Here is a 24631-nt window from a genome sequence, read left to right on the forward strand (position 1 = left end):
AAGCACCTTTCTGACAGTGTCATCATATCAAACAAAGGAGACACCTTTCTGACAATGTCATCATATCAAACAAAGGAAAAACCTTTCTGACAATGTCATCATATCAAACAAAGGAAGCACCTTTCTGACAATGTCTCTACAGGAAACACAACAGATGTCACTCTGACAATATCCTCAGGCAAAATACAACAGATGTCTCTCTGACAATGTCTTCACACCAAACAAAATGTCATATCTCTGACAATGTCCTTACACCAAATACAACAGATGTACCTGTGACAATGTCCTCACATGAAACACAACAGATCTCTCTCACAATATCTCACACCAAACACAACAGATCTCTCTCACAATATCTCACACCAAACACAACAGATCTCTCTCACAATATCTCACACCAAACACAACGATGGTCTCTCTGAGTACTCAGGTCGTTTCAGTGTGAAGTCCACTCGTATTTTGTCAGTGTTGGTTTCAAACATTAAGCCTCACTGCACCCTGTGCCATCCATCAGGTACTCCCCCATTCGTCTCTCTGGAGACAAAATGTAGATAATTAATAATTATATGATAAAAAGAATATGTGTATGTTTTGAAAAACATACGTTACATTATTTAAAATCAAACGTCACATCATCTCCATTCAAATAACCCCTTGCATTATAGACCGCCTCCGTGGTGTAGTGGTGAGAGCGTTCGCCCGGGGAGCGGAAGGTCGCGGGTTCGATCCCCGACCACGTCATACCAAAAGACGTTGAAATGTGGTACTTGTTTGTCCCTGCCTGGCGCTATGCATTAATGGGTACAACTGGGACTGGTCGGCTCGGAGTCAGTATAATGTGTCTGAGTGAGGTATTCATGCTTCACTGCGGCATGGTATATAAGTGGGCTAGCACTATAATACCAGCTTCAGTCTGGGCTAGTACAAGCAGCCGCACATACACATACACACGCATGCACGTCGTCATATGAGCGAAATTTCTCAAGCACGACGTTAAACCCAATTTCACCTCACCATATATTATAGTAGTCCCCACCCCTCCACACCCTACACCGAATCTACCTCCCCCTTGTCGGTTCACACCCAAAAGACAGACTTCCCAAAAGACAGACCTCCCATAAGACAGACTCAATAAGTACACTAACTAGCTGAGCCATGCTGTCCACCCCTATTTAATTAATGAGCTGACCCAGAGTCACTACAGAGTATAGTAACATCACACTCCTATCTCTCCTAGTTTACTAGTGAATACTGGGTAGTAGTGAGTTGTTAGAGAAATTATGAATGTTCTCAAGCACTTTACTTATATAGTTACATTACTCTGAAAACCCGTGATAATCCTGTAAAGTCATAAATTGTTAAGACTTTCATACTTTTTTATAATAAATTGATCTGATTGTGTTTTCCTCTCATTATTGTCTTCTGAAAATAATTGTTTTGTACAAACTATGTGAGTAAAGCATTGTGATTGGGGCTTTGTACTATCTATATGTATGTGTTCCATGTCGAGGGGTAATGATATTGTGACTGGCAATCACTTGCAGGTACTCGTTAAAAATGTTATATAGACATGCTTTAAGAATGTGAAAACTGGAAAACTGTACACATTTGAGATATTAAAGAAATCATCTTATCTTGTGACTTGATCATGTGGGCGATTTGAAATTACCTGATGCACATCATTCATTGGCCAAGTAAATGTTTATAAACAACACAACCTATAGCCTTAACCTGAATAAACTCAAAATGATAGGCATTTTCCGTTATTTATACATATGACATAATTCGCTGTGAATATTTTCTTCGAGGGTTGTTCATCTTGATGGTTTACTCATTTTTATTATATAAATTACTTTCATTGCGAATTATGAAGACAATTATATCTATGCTCTTGCTAGAGTTATTCAAGTAAATTATATAGTTGCTATATGATATTATGTGTTCATTAGGAATATTATAGTCTTTAATACCATAGACTAAAGCTATAATTACCATTTATCTTATAACACATATCATTGCAAAGACTCTGTGACAAATCAAAATGGCTGTCATAAATCATACAGTTTCTGTCGCAAAAATCACAAAGACTCCACTCTCACTGTAACCAAGTCCCCTACCTAGTTAATACCTAATGCTGTATTTTGTATCTTGGCACATACCATTATCATCAAGGGTACAGCTTAATCAAACCTTATGCAACCAACCATAAAATGTGTTGTTTTAAGCGGTCTGTCTTTTGGGAGGTCTGTCTTATGGGAAGATACCCCCTTGTCAAGTCTACCCCACCTTGAATTACCCCACGTAAGACAGTGTCCACCATCTTGTATGCCGCCTGTACAACATCGTTCCCACGTTGTAAGACCCATCGAGATTTAGTGTTACCCATTTAAATAACCCTTCGCGATGCATTGATCCTGTTGTAAAATCAGACGAGTGGCAGATGAGGTTTTGAACCATTCATAACACTCATTGTCGTTCCCTTCCCAAGTCGACATTGTTGCCAGCGAGTGAGCAGCTTTACAAGGGAGATAATTTACCATAAAAGTGGAAATTGGAACTTTTGCAGTAAGTTAACTCCCTTGACTGGGGAATGACATTCCTCGGGTCATCACACTCACCTTGACCTTTCCTGCGAAGTGCTGCCCTCTTCTCCACTGACTCTAGCCCTGAAACATGTGACAGCATTTAAAGACAGTCTCCGTTTTCTGAAAATCTTCGCAGTACAAACTATTGTATTTACTTGTTTACCTGCGAAGCGTCCATAAACTATCAGGAATTAACTTCATATATATTTGCATATACGTCATTCTGGTTGGCAATGTGAACCAGGGGTGTGCTTGTGTAGTGTGCAGCACTGCACACAACATTATTCAACATACACCATGTTTATTATCGACAATCCAACTAGGGTCCATGCAGGTAGCAATAGCACTGTAAGTCCCCATGGTCCCTGGTATGGTGATCTACCTTCAGTTGTTGGTAGTCTATAGCCCATATTTATACTGTATTGTCCTAATTTAAAATCCAGTTTTAGAGAGAGATGCTAGTTTTATTTCTTGATACTGTGATATTCTAGTCGGTTTAACTGTCCTTCGATGACAGGTTTTTATAATTTACATGTATTTATGGTGAATTCTAAACCTGTTTTAGTCACGATATGGCTGAAATATTGCCGATGTGACTTTAAATTTTAACTCACTCACTCATTATCGACATGGACCAGGCAATCCAGTCCATGTTGGACCTAAGTAACCCGTCCATGTTGCCCGTGGCGACTAGGAAGAGGTGACCGGGTGTTCGGTTTCCCGTCGTGTATCAAGGAACACGATCGGGTACTGAAACCGACTGTTGTCACGTTGAAGGACATTGTCATGGAAGGACAAACAGACAGCCTTGTATTCTGATAGATTCGTTACTCATGTCGTAGAACATGATGGCATAAAAACAAGTTCGTCAAAATTGTAAGCACGGTCCTTGGGTCATCCAGTGTCACGTGTGTTGCAATGGTACCTGCAAGAGGCACGTGTTACAGTGTTCCCTGTACGTGGCATGTCTTATTTTAGCAGTGTTCTCTGCACGTGGCGTGTCCTATGTTACTAGTGTTACAATGTTCCCTGCGCGTGGCGCTTCCTACATATTACCGGTGTTACAATGTTCCCTGCACTTTGCATGTTCTATATTACCAGTTACAATGCAACCTGCACGTGGCGCTTCCTATATTTCCAGTGTTACAATGTTTCCTACACGTGGCATGTCCCATATTACCAGTGTTACAATGTTCCCTGCGCGTGGCGCTTCCTACATATTACCAGTGTTACAATGTTCCCCGTACTTTGCATGTTCTGTATTACCAGTTACAATGCAACCTGCACGTGGCGCTTCCTATATTACCATGTTACAATGTTTCCTACACGTGGCATGTCCCATATTACCAGTGTTACAATGTCCCCACACGTGGCATGTCCTATATTACCAGTTACAATGCAACCTGCACGTGGCGCTTCCTATATTACCATGTTACAATGTTTCCTACACGTGGCATGTCCCATATTACCAGTGTTACAATGTCCCCACACGTGGCATGGCCTATATTACCAGTTACAATGCAACCTGCACGTGGCGCTTCCTATATTACCATGTTACAATGTTTCCTACAGGTGGCATGTCCCATATTACCAGTGTTACAATGTCCCCACACGTGGCATGTCCTATATTACCAGTTACAATGCAACCTGCACGTGGCGCTTCCTATATTACCATGTTACAATGTTTCCTACACGTGGCATGTCCCATATTACCAGTGTTACAATGTCCCCACACGTGGCATGTCCTATATTACCAGTTACAATGCAACCTGCACGTGGCGCTTCCTATATTACCATGTTACAATGTTTCCTACACGTGGCATGTCCCATATTACCAGTGTTACAATGTCCCCACACGTGGCATGGCCTATATTACCAGTTACAATGCAACCTGCACGTGGCGCTTCCTATATTACCATGTTACAATGTTTCCTACACGTGGCATGTCCCATATTACCAGTGTTACAATGTCCCCACACGTGGCATGTCCTATATTACCAGTTACAATGCAACCTGCACGTGGCGCTTCCTATATTACCATGTTACAATGTTTCCTACACGTGGCATGTCCCATATTACCAGTGTTACAATGTCCCCACACGTGGCATGTCCTATATTACCAGTTACAATGCAACCTGCACGTGGCGCTTCCTATATTACCATGTTACAATGTTTCCTACACGTGGCATGTCCCATATTACCAGTGTTACAATGTCCCCACACGTGGCATGTCCTATATTACCAGTTACAATGCAACCTGCACGTGGCGCTTCCTATATTACCATGTTACAATGTTTCCTACACGTGGCATGTCCCATATTACCAGTGTTACAATGTCCCCACACGTGGCATGTCCTATATTACCAGTTACGATGCAACCTGCACGTGGCGCTTCCTATATTACCATGTTACAATGTTTCCTACACGTGGCATGTCCCATATTACCAGTGTTACAATGTCCCCACACGTGGCATGTCCTATATTACCAGTTACAATGCAACCTGCACGTGGCGCTTCCTATATTACCATGTTACAATGTTTCCTACACGTGGCATGTCCCATATTACCAGTGTTACAATGTCCCCACACGTGGCATGTCCTATATTACCAGTTACAATGCAACCTGCGTGGCGCTTCCTATATTACCATGTTACAATGTTTCCTACACGTGGCATGTCCCATATTACCAGTGTTACAATGTCCCCACACGTGGCATGTCCCATATTACCAGTGTTACAATGTCCCCACACGTGGCATGGCCTATATTACCAGTGTTACAATGTCCCCACACGTGGCATGTCCTATATTACCTGTTACAATGCAACCTGCACGTGGCGCTTCCTATATTACCATGTTACAATGTTTCCTACACGTGGCATGTCCCATATTACCAGTGTTACAATGTCCCCACACGTGGCATGTCCCATATTACCAGTGTTACAATGTCCCCACACGTGGCATGTCCTATATTACCAGTGTTACAATGTCCCCACACGTGGCATGGCCTATATTACCAGTGTTTCAATGTCCCCACACGTGGCATGTCCTATATTACCAGTGTTACAATGTTCCCTGCTCGTGGCATGTCCTATATTACCAGGGTTACAATGTTTCCTACACGTGGCATGGCCTATATTACAAGTGTTACAATGTTCCCTGCTCGTGGCATGTCCTATATTACCAGGGTAACAATGTTTCCTACACGTGGCATGGCCTATATTACCAGTGTTACAATGTCCCCACACGTGGCATGTCCTATATTACCAGTGTTACAATGTCCCCACACGTGGCATGTCCTATATTACCAGTGTTACAATGTCCCCACACGTGGCATGTCCTATATTACCAGTGTTACAATGTTCCCTGCTCGTGGCATGTCCTATATTACCAGGGTTACAATGTTTCCTACACGTGGCATGGCCTATATTACCAGTGTTACAATGTTCCCTGCTCGTGGCATGTCCTATATTACCAGGGTTACAATGTTTCCTACACGTGGCATATGCTATAGTACCAATATAACAATGTTTCCTACACGTGCCATGTCCAATATTAGCAGTGTTACAATGTTTCCTACACGTGGCATATCCTATATTACCAATGTTACATTGTTTCCTACACGTGGCATGTCCTCTGTTACCAGGGTTACAATATAACCCGCACGTGGGATGCCCTATACCATTGGTGTTACAATGTTACCCGCACTTTGCATTGTCTATATTACCAGGGTTACACTATTCCCTGCACGTGCACTTTTCTATGTTACCAGTGTTACAATGTTCCCTGCACGTGGTATGTCCTATGTTACCAATGTTAGAATGTTCCCTGCATGTGCCGTTTTCTATGTTACCAGTGTTACAATGTTCCCTACACGTGGCATTTCCTAAGTTACCATGCTACAATGTTCCCTGCAAGTGGCATGTCCTATATTACCAGTGTTACAATGTTCCCTACATGTGGCATGTCCTGTTACCAGTGTTACAATCTTCCCTGCTCGTGCCGTTTCCTATGTTACCAGTGTTACAATGTTCCCTACATGTGGCATGTCCTGTTACCAGTGTTACAATGTTCCCTACACGTGGCATGTCTTATATTAGCAGTGTTGCAATATTCCCTACACGTGGCATGTCCTATGTTACCAGTGTTACAATGTTCCCTACACGTGGCATGTCCTATGTTACCAGTGTTACAATGTTCCCTACACGTGGCATGTCCTGTTACCAGTGTTACAATGTTCCCTGTTCGTGGCGTGTCCAATACTAGCGGTGTTATAATGTTATCTGAATGTCGTGTGTTCTATGTTAGCGGTGTTGCAGCTTTCTCTTTGGGGTGTCCATTGTTCCCAGTGGTACACTGTACGTCGTATGTGGCGGAAGTCATACGGTACTGGTATATATTGATCTCCGTATCACAGGTCATCGTGTCTTTGCGAGGATTACAGATTTTATAAAAATGATATAAACTTTTGAGATGACCCCCGAGTCGAAATGCTTCACAGTACAGTAATGTGAAGCTTTTTGAATCGGGGATCATCTCAAAAACAATATTTTTTCATCTTTAATCCTAGCAAAGACACGAGGGCCTGTGTGTGCTCCGTATGTTACCTGTCCCATTCCTTTAGTTACCATTGACAGAGCGTTACCCACATTTTGCAAAATGTAAGATTAATTGTTACCATCCTCGTCTTGTTCAGCGTTTCCCTCGCTTCCTTGACCTTCCTTATCACTCTCTGACCTCTCCAACACAGACTCTGTCCCTGAAATATATTTCATCGTGTCAGGTCAGTAATCTCTCTTCGGACGTTTTCGGTAAAATCAGGGACATTTTTAACAAATAATACTTTTATTTGTTTTAAACGAATTTAATTCTTGTCGTGAATATATAACTGCATAAATGTAGGGAAACTTTGGATACTATTCAGACCTATCACCGAAAAACAGCAGATAGCGACCAAAGTATGAAATATGAAGACATTTTATATAACCACACGAGTCATAAACAAAAGACAACCAGTAAATTTGCATTGTTACGATTAAACTCGCTACATTTTAAATGGAACCAAACACTCTAAATTGCTAAATAGGTTGGTTGGTTGTTGTTTAACGCCGCACTCAGCAATATTCCACCTCTATGGCGGCGGTGTGTAAATAGTCGAGTCTGGACCAGACAATCCAGTGATCAAAAGCATGATGTAAGTTTGTTTGTTTCGGTCTCAGTTGAAGATATGCCGGGTTTAAATCACTACAGTGGGTGGCCTAGTATTTAAAGCGTTCATTCGTCACGCTGAAGACCCGGGTTCGATTCCCCACATGGGTACAATGTGAAGCCCATTTCTGGTGTCCCCCCATTGTGATATTGCTGGGATATTGCTAAAAGCAGCGTAAAGCTAAACTCACTCACTGACATCACTTCGATGCACACTTAATGAGGCTTCTGTCTTGTAATCTGCATGGCTGTCTAAAGTGGATTTGACGATCATGGATTCATTATGTTCATGATTTGGGCAGTTGGTCAAATCAAACAGATTACAGTTTAGCCTCCACACTGACAGAGGTGGTTCAGTCACGTCACACCCTTCAGTCACGGGTCTTACCTGTCTTGTCACGTTTTGGCGTGACCAGGCCGATGATGGTCTTGTAGATGTTATGGTTTCTAGCTGAAACCATAACACAGAATGTGAATTTAACATGGCTGTCGAAATATGATCCATATAGACAAGTACAAAGAAAGATTTATACATATGACTGTGTTGGTTGGTTGTTGTTTTACGCCGCACTCAGCAATATTCCAGCTATATGGCGGCGGTCTGCAAATAATCGAGTCTGGAGCAGACAATCCAGTGATCAACAGCATGAGCATTGATCTACGCAATTGGGATGCGATGGCATGTGTCAACCAAGTCAGCGAGCCTGACCACCCGATCCCGTTAGTCGCCTCTTACGACAAGCATGGGTCACTGAAGATCAATCCTAACCCGGATCTTCAAGGGTCCAGATATACGTGTAGGGTGAGTTCAGGCAATCTACCACGTGTATGGATACATGCCACAGACCTTCACTCTGGTGTTGTGACCAGCTCTGGATAAAACACACACACACACACACACACACAGCACACACACACACACACACACACACACACTCTCTCTCTCTCTCTCTCTCTCTCTCTCTACTTTACACGGTTGTAAATAAAGAGGTTAAATAAAAGAAATGACGGTTGTGTGTGTCACCAGGTTTTAGTAAGTAAAATCAAAGTAAGCCCATGAGCACTTTGTTTGAAATGTGTCTTACAATTAACATGCACCACACTTTACTTTTTTAATATACTGAACAACATAAGAAACGCACCACCCATATAATACGAAATATCCCGTCACACTGAAATGTACCCGTGATATCTGAGCATCGTCGGTGCATTTTATTGTGGTGCGTTTCTAATGTTGTTCAGTACATAATTAACAGGATACATGTCAGTTGCATTGCTTGGGAGAAAAGTATGACAAGGAAGGAAGACAGGCGCCCAGTTTAGAAGACTGGTTCAACAGCTGACAGGAAAGCAACTACCTTCCAGTTGGCCTGGCTTCGGCCTTCCTCTCCTGTACAGGATGGTTACCATGGCGACACACCCGAGGACGACGATCATGGCGATGACTCCCGAAACAATAGGCACCACTGATGGACGTCCATGTGATGCATCGGACTTGGCTGCAAATAATTATTATTCACAAGCATCATGCCTTCAGAAAAAACAACAAAGAGGAGTGAGTGAGTGAGTTTAGTTTTATGCCGCCAGTAATATCACGGCGAGGGACACTAGAAATAGGCGTCACACATTGTACCCATGTGGGGAATCGAACCAGGGTATTCGGCGTGACGAGCGGACGTTTAACCACTAGGCTACCCACATGCATCTATTGTCTACGCACATAAATCTATATTTTTTTTTCTAAACATTGGCATATGGTGCCGATATACCGATGTCAGTATATGGCTGACGAAAGGATGATTTAGATTATTAACTGGGTTTAAGCACACTGTGATTGCACATTGAGGAAATATATTGATAAACAGTCTAAAAATATCTCACCTCCTTCTACTATATGTAGAGTTAACTCGCTTGAACCTTCTCCGTTTTGAAGGTGAAGGATGTATGTGCCAAAATCATCGTCATTTTCAAGCATTGTATCCAGAGTGATTTGATACAGATTTGTGTCGAAGGTGTTGTTGTAGACGGTGATGTTGACGTTGCAGGTGTTGTTCCCACGTCTACAGTCCACGCTGAGTGCTTCGTGGGAAAGCACAGAGAACGTCACTGTGACGGCGTTGCCAACTTCAGAATACACGTCATCAGGGGCGGCAACCACTGTCGGCAAACCTAGAGATAGGAAGAAGTCATAATCAAGTGACAAGACAATGGGAAGGTGAGTAAGTGAGTTTTGTTTTACGCCGCACACAGTAATATTCTCGCTCCCTCACTCACTTACGACAAGCATGGTTTACTGAAGATCAATTCTGACCCGGATCTTCACGGATGAATGGGATAGAGAGAGAGAGATGAAGAAAGATGGAGACAGTCTGACAGTGAGTGGGTGACAGGTGAGTGAGTGACGGCTGAGTGGGTGGGTGAGTGAATAAGTGAGTTTTTTTTACGCCGCACCCAGCAATATGCGGGGGATACCGGAAATTGGAGAGAGAGAGAGAGAGAGAGAGAGAGAGAGAGAGAGAGAGAGAGAGAGAGAGAGAGAGAGAGAGAGAGAGAGAGAGTACTTACTCTCAACTACGACAGTGACACATGCCTTCCTGATGGAGTTGGGCTAGGAGAGAGAGAGAGAGAGAGAGAGAGAGAGAGAGAGAGAGAGAGAGAGAGAGAGAGAGAGAGAGGAGGTAGGAGAGAGAGAGAGAGAGAGAGAGAGAGAGAGAGAGAGGGGGAGGTAGGGAGAGAGAGAGAGAGGGGGAGGTAGGGAAGGAGAGAGACAGAGAGACAGAGAGAGAGAGAGACAGAGAGAGAGAGAGACAGAGAGAGAGAGAGAATACTTACTCTCAACTACGACAGTGACACACGCCTCCCTGATGGAGTTAGGCAAGGCGTTGTGCGCACTGCAGCAGTACCTTCCATGATGTTGTGCCTCCACGCTCGGAACGTTGTACGAACTCTTGTAGTTGTGCACGTTGAAGTCAGCGTTAGCAATGTAGGCGGGTTCAAATGTTGATTTCTTCAGCATCGTCCTTGACCGGCTATCCTCTTCCTTGTTGATGTACCACGTGATGGTTGGTTCAGGTCGACCAATCACAATACACATCAGATCGAGGGTTTGTTTCGCCTTGATGTGCATTCTGTCAGTCTCACGCCTATTGGCTGTCAATCTTGTTATGTCTGGTATTACTGCAGAACAAAGTTTGAAGTTTATTCTCAAAATGTTGTAGAGCCTAGTATGTAGTTGTATGGTCCAGCACTTGACACACAAACAATATCAACAGGAATTACGCTGGGAGTACTCACGTTTCACATTGTGTAATAGTTGTACTTACGTTGGATATTACTCATGTCGGTTATTATAAAATAGGTGTCTTCATGTTGGTTATTGTTATTACAGGGTAGGTGTACTCATGTCGGTTATTACAAAACAGATGTACACATTTTGGTTACAACAGTAAGGGAGTATAGATTTAGCAATATTCCAGCAATATCACGGCGGGGGACACCAGGGATGGGCTCCACATGTTGTACCCATGTGGAGAATCGAACCCAGGTTTTCAGCGAACCCGGGTGTACTCGTGTTGGTTAGTAAAGCTAAGGTGTACTCACGTTGGCTATTTAAGACTAGGTGTACTCACGTTGGCTATTTCAGACTAGGTGTACTCACGTTTGTGGTGGGGTAGCCCAGTGGTTAAAGCGTTCGCTCGATGTGTTATGGTTGCGATAAAAGAAGTTAGATTTGTTTTTGAGGGGTGTATTTTCTGTTTCATAAAATGAATTGCATGTGAAGTATGCTGTTTTGTTAATTATATCCAATGGAGAACTTCAGTGTGAATGAAAGTCTGTGTAGATTTAACTTAAACTGTAGTGATAATCACAAAACTTCATATATTTCCGGGGCGGTGGTGTAGCCTTGCGGTTAAGGCGTTCGCTCGTCACGCCGAAGACACGGGTTCGATTCCCCACATGGGCACATTGTGTGAAGCCCATTTCCGGTATCCCCCGCCGTGATATTGCTGGAATATTGCTAAAAGCGGCTTGAAACCCAATTCACTCACTCACTCATATATTTCTATTACCAAATATACCGGTTGTGAGAAAAAAATAAACATTGCTATACTTATACCGCTATACCGGTAATACCTTGCTGTCCTGGTACTGACCTTGATTATTATAAAACTTGTGGACCTTGGATACGGAGTCATGGATGTTGCTGGCGATGCAGGTGAAACTGTCGCCGACCACCGTAAGGCGGCTGTCCACGACGTGTGTGATGTAATTCACGTAACTTGTCGATTTCAGCGTCACGTTATTTTTGGTGAAGGTGAGAGTACAATTCGGGCGGCAGTCAGCTGAACACGTCAGCGTGACAAGCTTGTTGTCGTCCTCCGACACAGTCGACTGAAACTTCATCGGGCCATCTGAAACATTTGATATCGCACAGATGTCATCTAGGAACATTGATAAAATGACGTGCAAAAAGGTATACACTTATGAATTTGACCTCAAAATTACAAACGCGCATGAAATAATACTCAGCCGAAGAGAGTCCGTTTAGTACAATCGTAAGGTCCAAGATACTTTTAGCATTTCTTTTATTCTTAGCCACTATGAAACATGGGTGTATACTTTCTTTTGCACGTCAGTTTATAGTCCGTTTGGCTCAAAAGCGGACCGATGAATTGCAATCTAACTCGAAAACTAATAAACATAACATACTCAATGAAACGCTGATCATAATCAAAACATCATACCCACTCTGTGAGGTTTTTGCAGAATTTTTGTCCTAAAAATAATAAAGTTGTTTAAAAAACTATCATTAAAATATTGACATAGTTCACTGTTTGTTACGAGGGAGGAGTGCAGAGAAAGGGACAGCCAGGTGTTCGAGAAGCACGTTCACAGACAAAGTTATTTATTCATTAACCTGTGCTGTGCCGTCTCCATCCATTTTCGAACACCTGGCTGTCCCTTTCTCTGCACTCCTCCCTCGTAACAAATAGTGAACTGTGTTTTGATTATGATCAGCGTTTCATTGAGTATTTTATGTTTATTAGTTTTCGAGTTAGATTGCAATTCATCGGTCCGCTTTTGAGACAAACGGACTATAGTTTTGTAATCTCCAGAAGGGAGTTCAAACTGAAAATATGAGCAAATTCCCTCTAAGTACCATGTGAAATTTACTGTTTGTGTTTGTTTTTCTTTGTTGTTTAACGCCGCACCCAGCAATATTCCAGCTATATGGCGGCAGTCTGGACCAGGCAATCCAGTGATCAACAGCATGAGCATCGCTCTACGCAATTTGGATACGATGACATGTGTCAACCACGATCGCGAGCCTGACTACCCGATCCCGTTAGTCGCCTCTCAGGACAAGAATGGGTTGGTGAAGACCAATTCTAACCGGGATCTTCACGGGTCTAGTGTTTAGAGTAAACTAAGCGACACTGGTTTGAGACAGACAGTTCGGATTGAGGTGAGGTGAGGTGAATTTGGTTTAACGTCGTGCTTGAGAATATTTCGCTCATATAACGACGAGCATGCGTGTGTACGGGTATGTGCGACTGCTTTTACTAGCCCAGACTTAAGCTGGTTTTATAGTGCTAGCCCACTGAGATACCATGCCGCAGTGAAGCATGAATACCCCACCCAGACACATTATACTGACTCCGAGCCGACCAGTCCTTGATGTACCCATTAATGCCGAGCGCCAGGCAGGGACCAACAAGTACCATATTTTAACGTCTTTTGGTATGATGCGGTCGGGGATCGAACCCGCGACCTTCCGCTCTCCGGGCGGACGCTCTAACCACTACACCACGGAGACAGTTCGGATTGAAGCTGCTTGTGGAAGTATGTCAGTTGTCTCAGTGCGTGTTGGCTAAATCGGAGGACAGTATGGAAAGGAACACATGTATTAGATATTTACCACATTGGTAAAACTTTAAGGTGCTGACAAAAAAACAGCCGTGGTGAAGTTCGAGTTCGAACTTACACACTTGCTGTCTTGGTTAGGCAAGGGGGCATAACTCTGAATACCTCATACCACAACTCACACGGGGAATGGAATGAGTACACTTACATTCAATAAATATCGGTGAAACTCGGCTCTCTGCGGTCCCGCGACCCCCTTCCTCCATCACACTACATCGAAACACCTTCCCGTCATACATCATGCTTAGGTTGGTAATTGTCAGGTTCGGCCCGGTCAGCTTGATCCCTTTATCCGGATTGACAGTCTCTCCGTTTTTTACCCAGAAATACGTCATTGGAAGTCCATGGTTGACGGGGAGCGACTGAGACCTTGTTACACAGGTGAGGGTGTACTCTGTGTACAGAATCGGGGCAGGTGGTGTGGTTATGTACGGCCTCGTAGGCTGCTCTGAAAGACGTATCATCGTTAAAGGTACATTAAAATCGTAGACACAAGTGCTTGTCATGCAAAAACTCGTACCAAGCTATATGTTGTCATTGTGACACTTTAAGCACTGTGGGAAAGGTCACCGGAAGTGACGACATAGAACCGGATGCTAGGTTTTGCGTTACGAACCCCTGTGATCGAAGACGGGCATTGTCTGGTTATTGCCGATACAAAACCAGACAAATGCGAAAAATACAAAAACAACGCAGCACTGTGATCACTGTCGCACTTTGCATAGTTTTGTTAAGTGTACTTGCTTTTGTGAAGGTGAAAACGAGACAGTTCTGTTCTAAGGTTCCATTGTTATAAGTGCTGCCTTAGATTGGTTGGTCTTTTAATGGTACATTCAGCAAGCAATATGCCTGCCAATATTCCAGCCTGATTGGTTGTTGTTTAACGCCGCACTCAGCAATATTCCAGCTATATGGGAGCGGTCTGTAGATAATCGAGTCTGTATCAGACAATCCAATCAACATCGTGAGCATCGATCTACGCAATTGGGACTGCTGAAGACCAATTCTAACCCGGATCTTTAGGGAGTCCAGCATTAAATGGGTGGCGAACATCGCCAGTGAGCTTAACATAAGTGTAGCGTGCGAGGATGTCGAACCTGCTAAGCTTCACACAATGTCATCTGTTACGAGAAGAATGTCTGTATGTAGACTTATAGTATTGAATATAGACCGAATGAAAGACATTCGTTCTTACACAACACCACAGCGACTGAACGTGCTTCACATTATGTTCCCATGTGATCTTTGCATAATGTTACTATGTGACCTTCACATTATGATCATATTTGACCTTCACAATTTGACCTCATCTTACCTTTACAATATGATCCTACTTGGCATCATATTCACATTTGACCTTCAAGTTATGTTGCCATGAGACCTTTGCAATATCTTCCCATGTGGCAAACCAAGATACACTTACGATACAAAGGGTAAGTTTATGATCATGAAATAAGGATATTTCTAAAATCCTAAAGGTGACAGAACTGAGTGGAGCATGCGCAGAGATGTGAAACTCTCCACTAGTGTTCTCAATGTACGCGGATCGTGAAGATCCGGGGTAGAATAGGTCTTCAGCAACCCGCGCTTGCCACTATGCTTGTCGTAAGAGGCGACTAACGGGATCGGGTGGTCAGGCTCGCTGACTTGGTTGACACATGTCATCGGTAACCAATTGCGCAGATCGATGCTCATGCTGCTGATCACTGGATTGTCTGATCCAGACTCGATTATTTACAGACCGCCGCCATATAGCTGGAATATTGCTGAGTGCGGCGTAAAACTTAACTCACTCACTCACACATTACGATCATATTTGACCTTCACAATTTGACCTCATCTTAACTTTACAATATGATCCTACTTGGCATCATGTTCGCATTTGACCTTCAAGTTATGTTGCCATGAAACCTTTGGGATACCTTCCCATGTGGCAAACCAAAATACACTTACGGTACAAAGGGAAAGTATATGATCATGAAATAAGGATATTTCTAAAACCCTAAAGGTGACAGAACTGAGTGGAGCATGCGCAGAGATGTGAAACTCTCCACTAGTGTCCTCAATGTACGCCTCACTAATATAACGCTCACTTATAAGTTGGTCAGGAGTTGTAACGTCCGTATTACTGACTGACTGAGTTTGGTTTTACGCCGCTTTTAGCAATATTCCAGCAATATCACAGCCGGGGACACCAGAAATCGGCTTCACACATTGTACCCATGTGGTGAATCGAACCCGGGTCTTCAGCATGACGAATGAACGCTTTAACCACTAGGCTACCCACTGTAGTGATTTAAACCCGGCATATCTTCAACTGAGACCGAAACAAACAAACTTACATCATGCTTTTGATCACTGGATTGTCTGGTCCAGACTCGACTATTTACACACCGCCGCCATACAGGTGGAATATTGCTGAGTGCGGCGTTAAACAACAAACCAACCAACCAAATGGGCTTCACTCATTGTACCCGTATTGGGATTCGAACCCGGGTGTTCGGCGCGACGAGCCAACGCTGTAACCACTAGACTACCCCATCGCCCCACGTCCATATGATAATACAGTAATAATAAGACAGTGTATTCGTAGAGCGCTATATACATCCAATAACGGACGCGGATGGTTCATTGACGCTTCCCGTTTCAGTGAAATCATTACGCGACCGCCTCCGTGGTGTAGTGGTTAGAACTCCCGCCCGGAAGGCGGAAGGTCGCGGGTTCGATCCCCGACCGCGCCATACCAAAAGACATTATAATATGGTACTTGTTGGTCCCTGCCTGGCGCTCGGCATTAATGGGTACAACAAGGACTGGTCGGATCGGAGTCAGTATAATGTGTCTGAGTGGGATATGCATGATTCACTGCAGTATGGTATCCTAGTGAGCTAGCACTATAAAACCAGCTTAAGTCATACACACGCCTGCACGTCGTCATATGAGCAATATATTCTCAAGCACGACGTTAAACTCAATTTCACCTCACCTCACCTAAATCATTACGCATTTTGTTCTGGTGGAGGCCATCAATTTTGTACACGTGTATTTTTGGGTGTCAACAATTTTGTACATAAACATTATTAAAAGACAAGCTTAAAAAAAAAGGGGGCGGGCAGCTAAATGATTTTGTACATGACATGCAGGATGCGTCACTTCGTACATAAATTTTAGGTGTTTTGTGTTGGGTGGGGGTGGGGTGGGGTGGGGTTGGGGGTCATTCGCATCACACATGCTTCTCCATAAAAAACCTCATCATCTTAACCCCCCACTAGCCACAATACTTGACCCTAATACAATTATATTTGTATTAAGTTTAGTCAGCATTATTATTTGTCGCTCCGGTGTCTTTTCGGTTTCGGTCCTGTATCGAAAGTCAACCAGACTTACAATCGAGCAATAACAATAGTTGTAATAATCAACGGGAACAGGAAGAGATACACATCTGCCTGTTTCAGTTAAGCTTAATAAAGTTTGTTATTTAACTCCGCACTCAGAAATCTGTTTCCAAGTTTCTTTATTCATCTGATAAAGGAGTAACAATATATTCTGAAACGTCGTGTTCCTAAAACTAAGACGTTGACATGCAGAAATTCCTGTTACACAAGGCGAAGATCGATGTCAAAATAAATATACGTCATTTTTAAACAGGGAATGGGTAGTCCAGTAGTCAAAGTGTTTGCTCGTGGTGAAAGCCCAGGTTCGATACATATACGTCACTAGTTTCCCAGGGGATGGGTAGTCCAGTAGTTAAAGTGTTTGCTCGTCGTGAAAGCCCAGGTTCGATACATATACGTCACTAGTTTCCCAGGGGATGGGTAGTCCAGTAGTTAAAGTGTTTGCTCGTCGTGAAAGCCCTGGTTCGATACATATACGTCACTTGTTTCCCAGGGATTGGGTAGTCCAGTGGTTGAAGTGTTTGCTCGTCGTGAAAGCCCAGGTTCGATACATATACGTCACTTGTTTCCCAGGGGATGGGTGGTCCAGTAGTTAAAGTGTTTGCTCGTCGTGAAAGCCCTGGTTCGATACATATACGTCACTTGTTTCCCAGGGATTGGGTGGTCCAGTGGTTGAAGTGTTTGCTCGTCGTGAAAGCCCAGGTTCGATACATATACGTCACTTGTTTCCCAGGGGATGGGTAGTCCAGTAGTTAAAGTGTTTGCTCGTCATGAAAGCCCTGGTTCGATACATATACGTCACTTGTTTCCCAGGGGATGGGTAGTCCAGTAGTTAAAGTGTTTGCTCGTCGTGAAAGCCCTGGTTCGATAGATATACGTCACTAGTTTCCCAGGGGATGGGTAGTCCAGTAGTTAAAGTGTTTGCTCGTCGTGAAAGCCCAGGTTCGATACATATACGTCACTTGTTTCCCAGGGATTGGGTAGTCCAGTGGTTGAAGTGTTTGCTCGTCGTGAAAGCCCAGGTTCGATACATATACGTCACTTGTTTCCCAGGGGATGGGTAGTCCAGTAGTTAAAATGTTTGCTCGTCGTGAAAGCCCTGGTTCGATACATATACGTCACTAGTTTCCCAGGGATTTGGTAGTCCAGTGGTTAAAGTGTTTGCTCGTCGTGAAAGCCCTGGTTCGATAGATATACGTCACTTGTTTCCCAGGGGATGGGTAGTCCAGTAGTTAAAGTGTTTGCTCGTGGTGAAAGCCCTGGTTCGATAGATATACGTCACTAGTTTCCCAGGGGATGGGTAGTCCAGTAGTTGAAGTGTTTGCTCGTCGTGAAAGCCCTGGTTCGATACATATACGTCACTAGTTTCCCAGGGGATGGGTAGTCCATTAGTTGAAGTGTTTGCTCGTCGTGAAAGCCCAGGTTCGATAGATATACGTCACTAGTTTCCCAGGGGATGGGTAGTCCAGTAGTTGAAGTGTTTGCTCGTCGTGAAAGCCCAGGTTCGATACATATACGTCACTTGTTTCCCAGGGGATGGGTAGTCCAGTAGTTAAAGTGTTTGCTCTTCGTGAAAGCCCAGGTTCGATACATATACGTCACTAGTTTCCCAGGGGATGGGTAGTCCAGTAGTTAAAGTGTTTGCTCGTCGTGAAAGCCCTGGTTCGATAGATATACGTCACTAGTTTCCCAGGGGATGGGTAGTCCAGTAGTTAAAGTGTTTGCTCGTCGTGAAAGCCCTGGTTCGATACATATACGTCACTTGTTTCCCAGGGATTGGGTAGTCCAGTGGTTGAAGTGTTTGCTCGTCGTGAAAGCCCAGGTTCGATACATATACGTCACTTGTTTCCCAGGGGATGGGTAGTCCAGTAGTTAAAGTGTTTGCTCGTCGTGAAAGCCCTGGTTCGATACATATACGTCACTTGTTTCCCAGGGATTGGGTAGTCCAGTGGTTGAAGTGTTTGCTCGTCGTGAAAGCCCAGGTTCGATACATATACGTCACTTGTTTCCCAGGGGATGGGTAGTCCAGTAGTTAAAGTGTTTGCTCGTCGTGAAAGCCCTGGTTCGATACATATACGTCACTAGTTTCCCAGGGGATGGGTAGTCCATTAGTTGAAGTGTTTGCTCGTCGTGAAAGCCCAGGTTCGATACATATACGTCACTAGTTTCCCAGGGGATGGGTAGTCCAGTAGTTGAAGTGTTTGCTCGTCGTGAAAGCCCTGGTTCGATACATATACGTCACTTGTTTCCCAGGGGATGGGTAGTCCAGTAGTTAAAGTGTTTGCTCGTCGTGAAAGCCCTGGTTCGATAGATATACGTCACTAGTTTCCCAGGGGATGGGTAGTCCAGTAGTTAAAGTGTTTGCTCGTCGTGAAAGCCCAGGTTCGATACATATACGTCACTTGTTTCCCAGGGGATGGGTAGTCCAGTAGTTAAAGTGTTTGCTCGTCGTGAAAGCCCAGGTTCGATACATATACGTCACTAGTTTCCCAGGGGATGGGTAGTCCAGTAGTTGAAGTGTTTGCTCGTCGTGAAAGCCCTGGTTCGATACATATACGTCACTAGTTTCCCAGGGGATGGGTAGTCCAGTAGTTGAAGTGTTTGCTCGTCGTGAAAGCCCAGGTTCGATACATATACGTCACTTGTTTCTCAGGGGATGGGTAGTCCAGTAGTTAAAGTGTTTGCTCGTCGTGAAAGCCCTGGTTCGATAGATATACGTCACTAGTTTCCCAGGGGATGGGTAGTCCAGTAGTTAAAGTGTTTGCTCGTCGTGAAAGCCCTGGTTCGATACATATACGTCACTTGTTCCCCAGGGATTGGGTAGTCCAGTGGTTGAAGTGTTTGCTCGTCGTGAAAGCCCAGGTTCGATACATATACGTCACTTGTTTCCCAGGGGATGGGTAGTCCAGTAGTTAAAGTGTTTGCTCGTCGTGAAAGCCCTGGTTCGATACATATACGTCACTAGTTTCCCAGGGGATGGGTAGTCCATTAGTTAAAGTGTTTGCTCGTCGTGAAAGCCCTGGTTCGATACATATACGTCACTTGTTTCCCAGGGGATTGGGTAGTCCAGTGGTTGAAGTGTTTGCTCGTCGTGAAAGCCCTGGTTCGATAGATATACGTCACTAGTTTCCCAGGGGATGGGTGGTCCAGTAGTTAAAGTGTTTGCTCGTCGTGAAAGCCCTGGTTCGATAGATATACGTCACTAGTTTCCCAGGGGATGGGTGGTCCAGTAGTTAAAGTGTTTGCTCGTGGTGAAAGCCCTGGTTCGATAGATATACGTCACTAGTTTCCCAGGGGATGGGTGGTCCAGTAGTTAAAGTGTTTGCTCGTGGTGAAAGCCCTGGTTCGATATATATACGTCACTAGTTACCCAGGGGATGGATAGCCCAGTAGCTGGGATAGCCTTGTGATTAAACACGCGGAAGATCCGGGTTCAATTGCCCACATGGGTGCAATGTGTGAAGCCCGTTTTCTACTGTCCCCTTCCGTGATATTGCTGGAAATTGCTAAAACTAAAACTCACTATTAAACTCATAATCTGGGAATTCTGCTTGTCTATGGGACGCTAGGCTCACACAACTCATTGCTTTACCTTGTACAATCAGCATGGCAGTTTCTGGATATCCAGTTTTGTAACACATCTGGTAGATTCCTGCGTCAGCCTTGCTGATGTTAGACAGCCTGTGGGATGACAAGCCGTCCCCGTCTCCATTAAAGGTCAGCCGTTCTGTGTACTCATCTGATACAGTGAAATCAGACTGTCTTGGACAGAACGAAAGACGCTGACACCCGGGACTCCAACACGCGCCGGCATTCTCAAAGGCGAGTCCATTATCATCCAATGGGAGATGGCATACTTCTACCGGACTGTTACATCTTAGGAGATGTTGGAATGGAAGATCGATGGCACGGCCTTCTATGTCTTGGATCTTACGTAGAATCGACCCATCTGGAAATGCAGCGAATATCGTCAATGAAACCGTCACATAGGGTGAGGTGAGGTGAAATTGGGTTTTACGTCGTGCTTGAGAATATTTCGCTCATATGACGACGTGCATGCGTGTGTATGTGTATGTGTGGCTGCTTGTACAAGCCCAGACTTAAGCTGGTTTTATAGTGCTAGCCCACTGAGATACCATGCCGCAGTGAAGCATGAATACCCCACTAAGACACATTATACTGACTCCGAGCCGACCAGTCCTTGTTGTACCCATTAATGCCGAGCGCCAGGCAGGGGCCAACAAGTACCATATTTTAACGTCTTTTGGTATGACGCGGTCGGGGATCGAACCCGCGACCTTCCGCTCTCCGGGCGGACGCTCTAACCACTACACCACGGAGGCGGTCCCGTCACATAGGGCTTTGTAGAATATAATGAAATGCCTTTTGTCATATGGTTGATGTTATGAATGCATGAGGCCTTTTGGAAGGTGGTCAGATGTAAGATATGTTATATTTGGATTTACGCATTCTCAGCTGAGTACAGATTTGAGAGTTTGTTTTTGGGCTGCGTACCACCCGGGATTCGAATCAACGCTCTACTGAGAATGTGTACAACACATGTTCCATTTGACCACTGTCTAAAAGGCATTGTATATTCTAAGCTGTTCAGTTTTCACTTGTCAGAAGGGTTGGGTGGTTGGTTGTTGTTTAACACAATGAGTGAGTGAATTTAGTTTTACGCCGCATACAGCAACATTCCAGCTATATGGCGGCGGTCTGTAAAAAATCGAGTCTGGACCAGACAATCCGGTGATCAACATCATAAGCATCGATCTACGCAATTGGGATACGATGACATGTCAGTCGCTTCTTACGACAAGCATGGACTGCTGAGGAACAATTCTAACCCGGATCTTCACGGGTATTGTTAGAAGGGTACACAGACTACGTGAACTGACCAACCACCTGTCCGACTTCCGTTTTTGTGGACGGTCGGTGGCTGAGTGGGTTAGATCGCTGACTCTGTGTGCTGGTGATTATGCTCACTCTGAGATGATGGATCCTAAAACCGGATGCAGCCAACCCAATAACATACTAAAATACATACTTTATTGAGAAAGTGTAATCCCAAACATTTGTTTGTTTGTTGTTTAACGCCACACTCAGCAATATTGCAGCTGTACGGCGGCGGTCTGCAAATAATCAGGTCTGGACCAGATAATCCAGTGATCAACATCATGAACATTGATCTACTCAATTGGGATACGAAGAAATGACCACCCGATCCCGTTAGTCGCCTCTTACGACAAGCATGGGTTGCTAAACACCAATTCTATCCAGGATCTTCACGGGTATTATGACCCAGTGTTGGCGTACCATTACATGATATTAAAGTAAATGTTAGTTTCATTTCTCATAATCGTATTCATTTATGAAAATTGTCACCATGAGGAAGTGCCTCTCTGTCACAAAGTACAGTTCATTAGCACAATAACATTAATGAATCAGTGGTCCATAAAACGCTCTTCTCTAGAAATTATTGTGAATCATATTTCCTGACCATGTTTTCGCTGGTCACGTGAGGCAACGATTCACGGATATATTTTAATTCTGTTTACAGACTGCTGTGATATGTCTGTAATGCTGATTGTGGCGTAAAACAGTATTCACTCACTTTTAAATGTATTTCGCTTTACTCACAGAAATGGATATTTGCTACCCCCTGTGCCAAAACGCAACCAAGGAATGCATACGAAATTCTGTCTTTTTATTCTGGATCGGTATTTATTTAAGCGAACTTCATATTTTTTATCCAGATTAGTGAAAAAAGATAGCTTTTTCAAAAATTTAAACTTTGATCCTAAATTTTGTATAGAAACAATTATTACTAAGTTTGTATTTTTTAAACACGTTTCAACTATTGATTTCCTGCATTTTCTCAGACAACGTATTATTTTTTAATAAAATGACAGACGCTCCAATTCAAATAAACTGACGTTCAGAAGAAAGTACACAGTCACCTGATTCTTTGGTAAAATGTTTTCTTTAAAACACCATTAATATTTTAAAAAGTGTTTTGATTCTGCCTTGTCACAAATATTGTGCAAGTGTTTCCAAAACACCAGATATTGTACCCAATTACAACATTGCTAGCGAAATATTTATGGTTTTAATGGAGATAGTCCCAAAACACCAGGTGTGTACTTTCTTATGAACGTCAGTATACTTCACTCTGTTCACTGACCTGCATCTTTGTAGATCTCTGCAGCAAGGAGAACTATGAAGATGAGACGGAACATGTCTGCCGCCGTCGAGAACCAGTAATTTGTGAACTGTGTCATGCAGGGCGATGTTTCATGTCCGTGTCTGTCTGTGTAAAGTGCGCGCATATACAGTCATACTTCCCGGTTGTTGGGATATCCTAAGTCCTTCTCTTCATGACCTGTGTGTGAATCGTAACATTCGCCAAGAACACACCATACACATGTGGGGAATCGAATCCGGGTCTTCGGCGTGACCAGCGGATATTCGATGAATCAAACCGTATCCCTTCATGAATTCAAAGTATTTTTTGTTCACTAATATCGAATATTTAGGAAAATCTTTCAGTGAGTGTTTTTGCTTGGGTAGCATGTCGTTCATCTAAGTGAGACACGCGAAATGGAGCGTAACGTGTGTTATTTTGCTTAGGCCCATTACGACACTGCTATAAGCAGCATTGTTCACAATGTGTTGCGTTTTTGCTTTATAGGAAATATCATTTAAATGTTTCAACTGAAGCAATTACACGACTTTTATTATTTTAATTTCTTGGTATTTATCATAAAGTATTCATGAATACATACTCGTGTTCGTTACTGTTGATCAAACATAGAATATTCATTGCAGTCCTACTAAGAATCACCAGGTTTCAAATAAAGCTTGGGCCAGGTTTATGTACGATACTTATATGCGATATCACACTATGACTGAACTTGACTTTTAATTGTAACAGACCACGAAAAGATTCCTGAAAGTACGGGTCTCCGCATGCAATGACAACCATGAATGAGTGAATTAAGTTTTAACGCCGCACTCAACAATATTCCAGCTATATGGCGGCGGCCTGTAAATAATCGAGTCTGGACCAGAGAATCCAGTGATCAACAGCATGAGCATCGATCTGCGCAATTGGGAACCGAGACAACCATGAGAACCGTGATATTGCTGTAATATTGCTAAAGGCTAATATTGCTAAAGGCGGCGTAAAGCCCAACTCACTGACGCTATTGTGTTTACACTTATCACGATGAGAGTGTGTTATCAGTGATCTGAAAATCTTAAACCCCAGATTGTGTTCTCTCAGTGAACATGGCGCTTTATGACGCCAGGGCTTTTCAGGTTTCCATATGGCTTCAGGCTTTGTATTTAATGTTAGAAATGTTTTATTTCTGAAAAAAAACTTCAACCGCTTTATCCTGTTCCTGAACAATAGAAATAGAACTGGGAACAACAGTCCGTCTGTTGTACGACTTGGAGTTCACATCGTATTTTGTTTACTTTAATAGTACAACGTGATGTTTGGTTTAGGTTTTTATG

General features: G+C 43.5%; 1 protein-coding gene across 1 annotated transcript; it reads right to left on the reverse strand.

Annotated features, from left to right (window-relative positions):
* Nucleotides 1-276: 276 nt before the first annotated feature.
* LOC124257176 lies at nt 277-23452 on the reverse strand. The gene is made up of 11 exons (XM_046691196.1): nt 23298-23452; nt 20703-21059; nt 13864-14163; nt 11945-12202; nt 10623-10967; nt 9672-9959; nt 9149-9289; nt 8179-8241; nt 7261-7341; nt 2619-2666; nt 277-534 (listed from the first exon to the last, which is right to left on the reverse strand). Exons 1-11 carry the CDS (start codon nt 23440-23442, stop codon nt 482-484), a joined length of 2079 nt encoding a protein of 692 aa, XP_046547152.1. The 5' UTR covers nt 23443-23452; the 3' UTR covers nt 277-481.
* Nucleotides 23453-24631: the final 1179 nt, after the last annotated feature.

This window comes from Haliotis rubra, unplaced genomic scaffold (genome assembly GCF_003918875.1).
Source record: "Haliotis rubra isolate DU_JTF1 unplaced genomic scaffold, ASM391887v1 Scf650, whole genome shotgun sequence".
Taxonomy (NCBI): Eukaryota; Metazoa; Mollusca; class Gastropoda; order Lepetellida; family Haliotidae; genus Haliotis; species Haliotis rubra.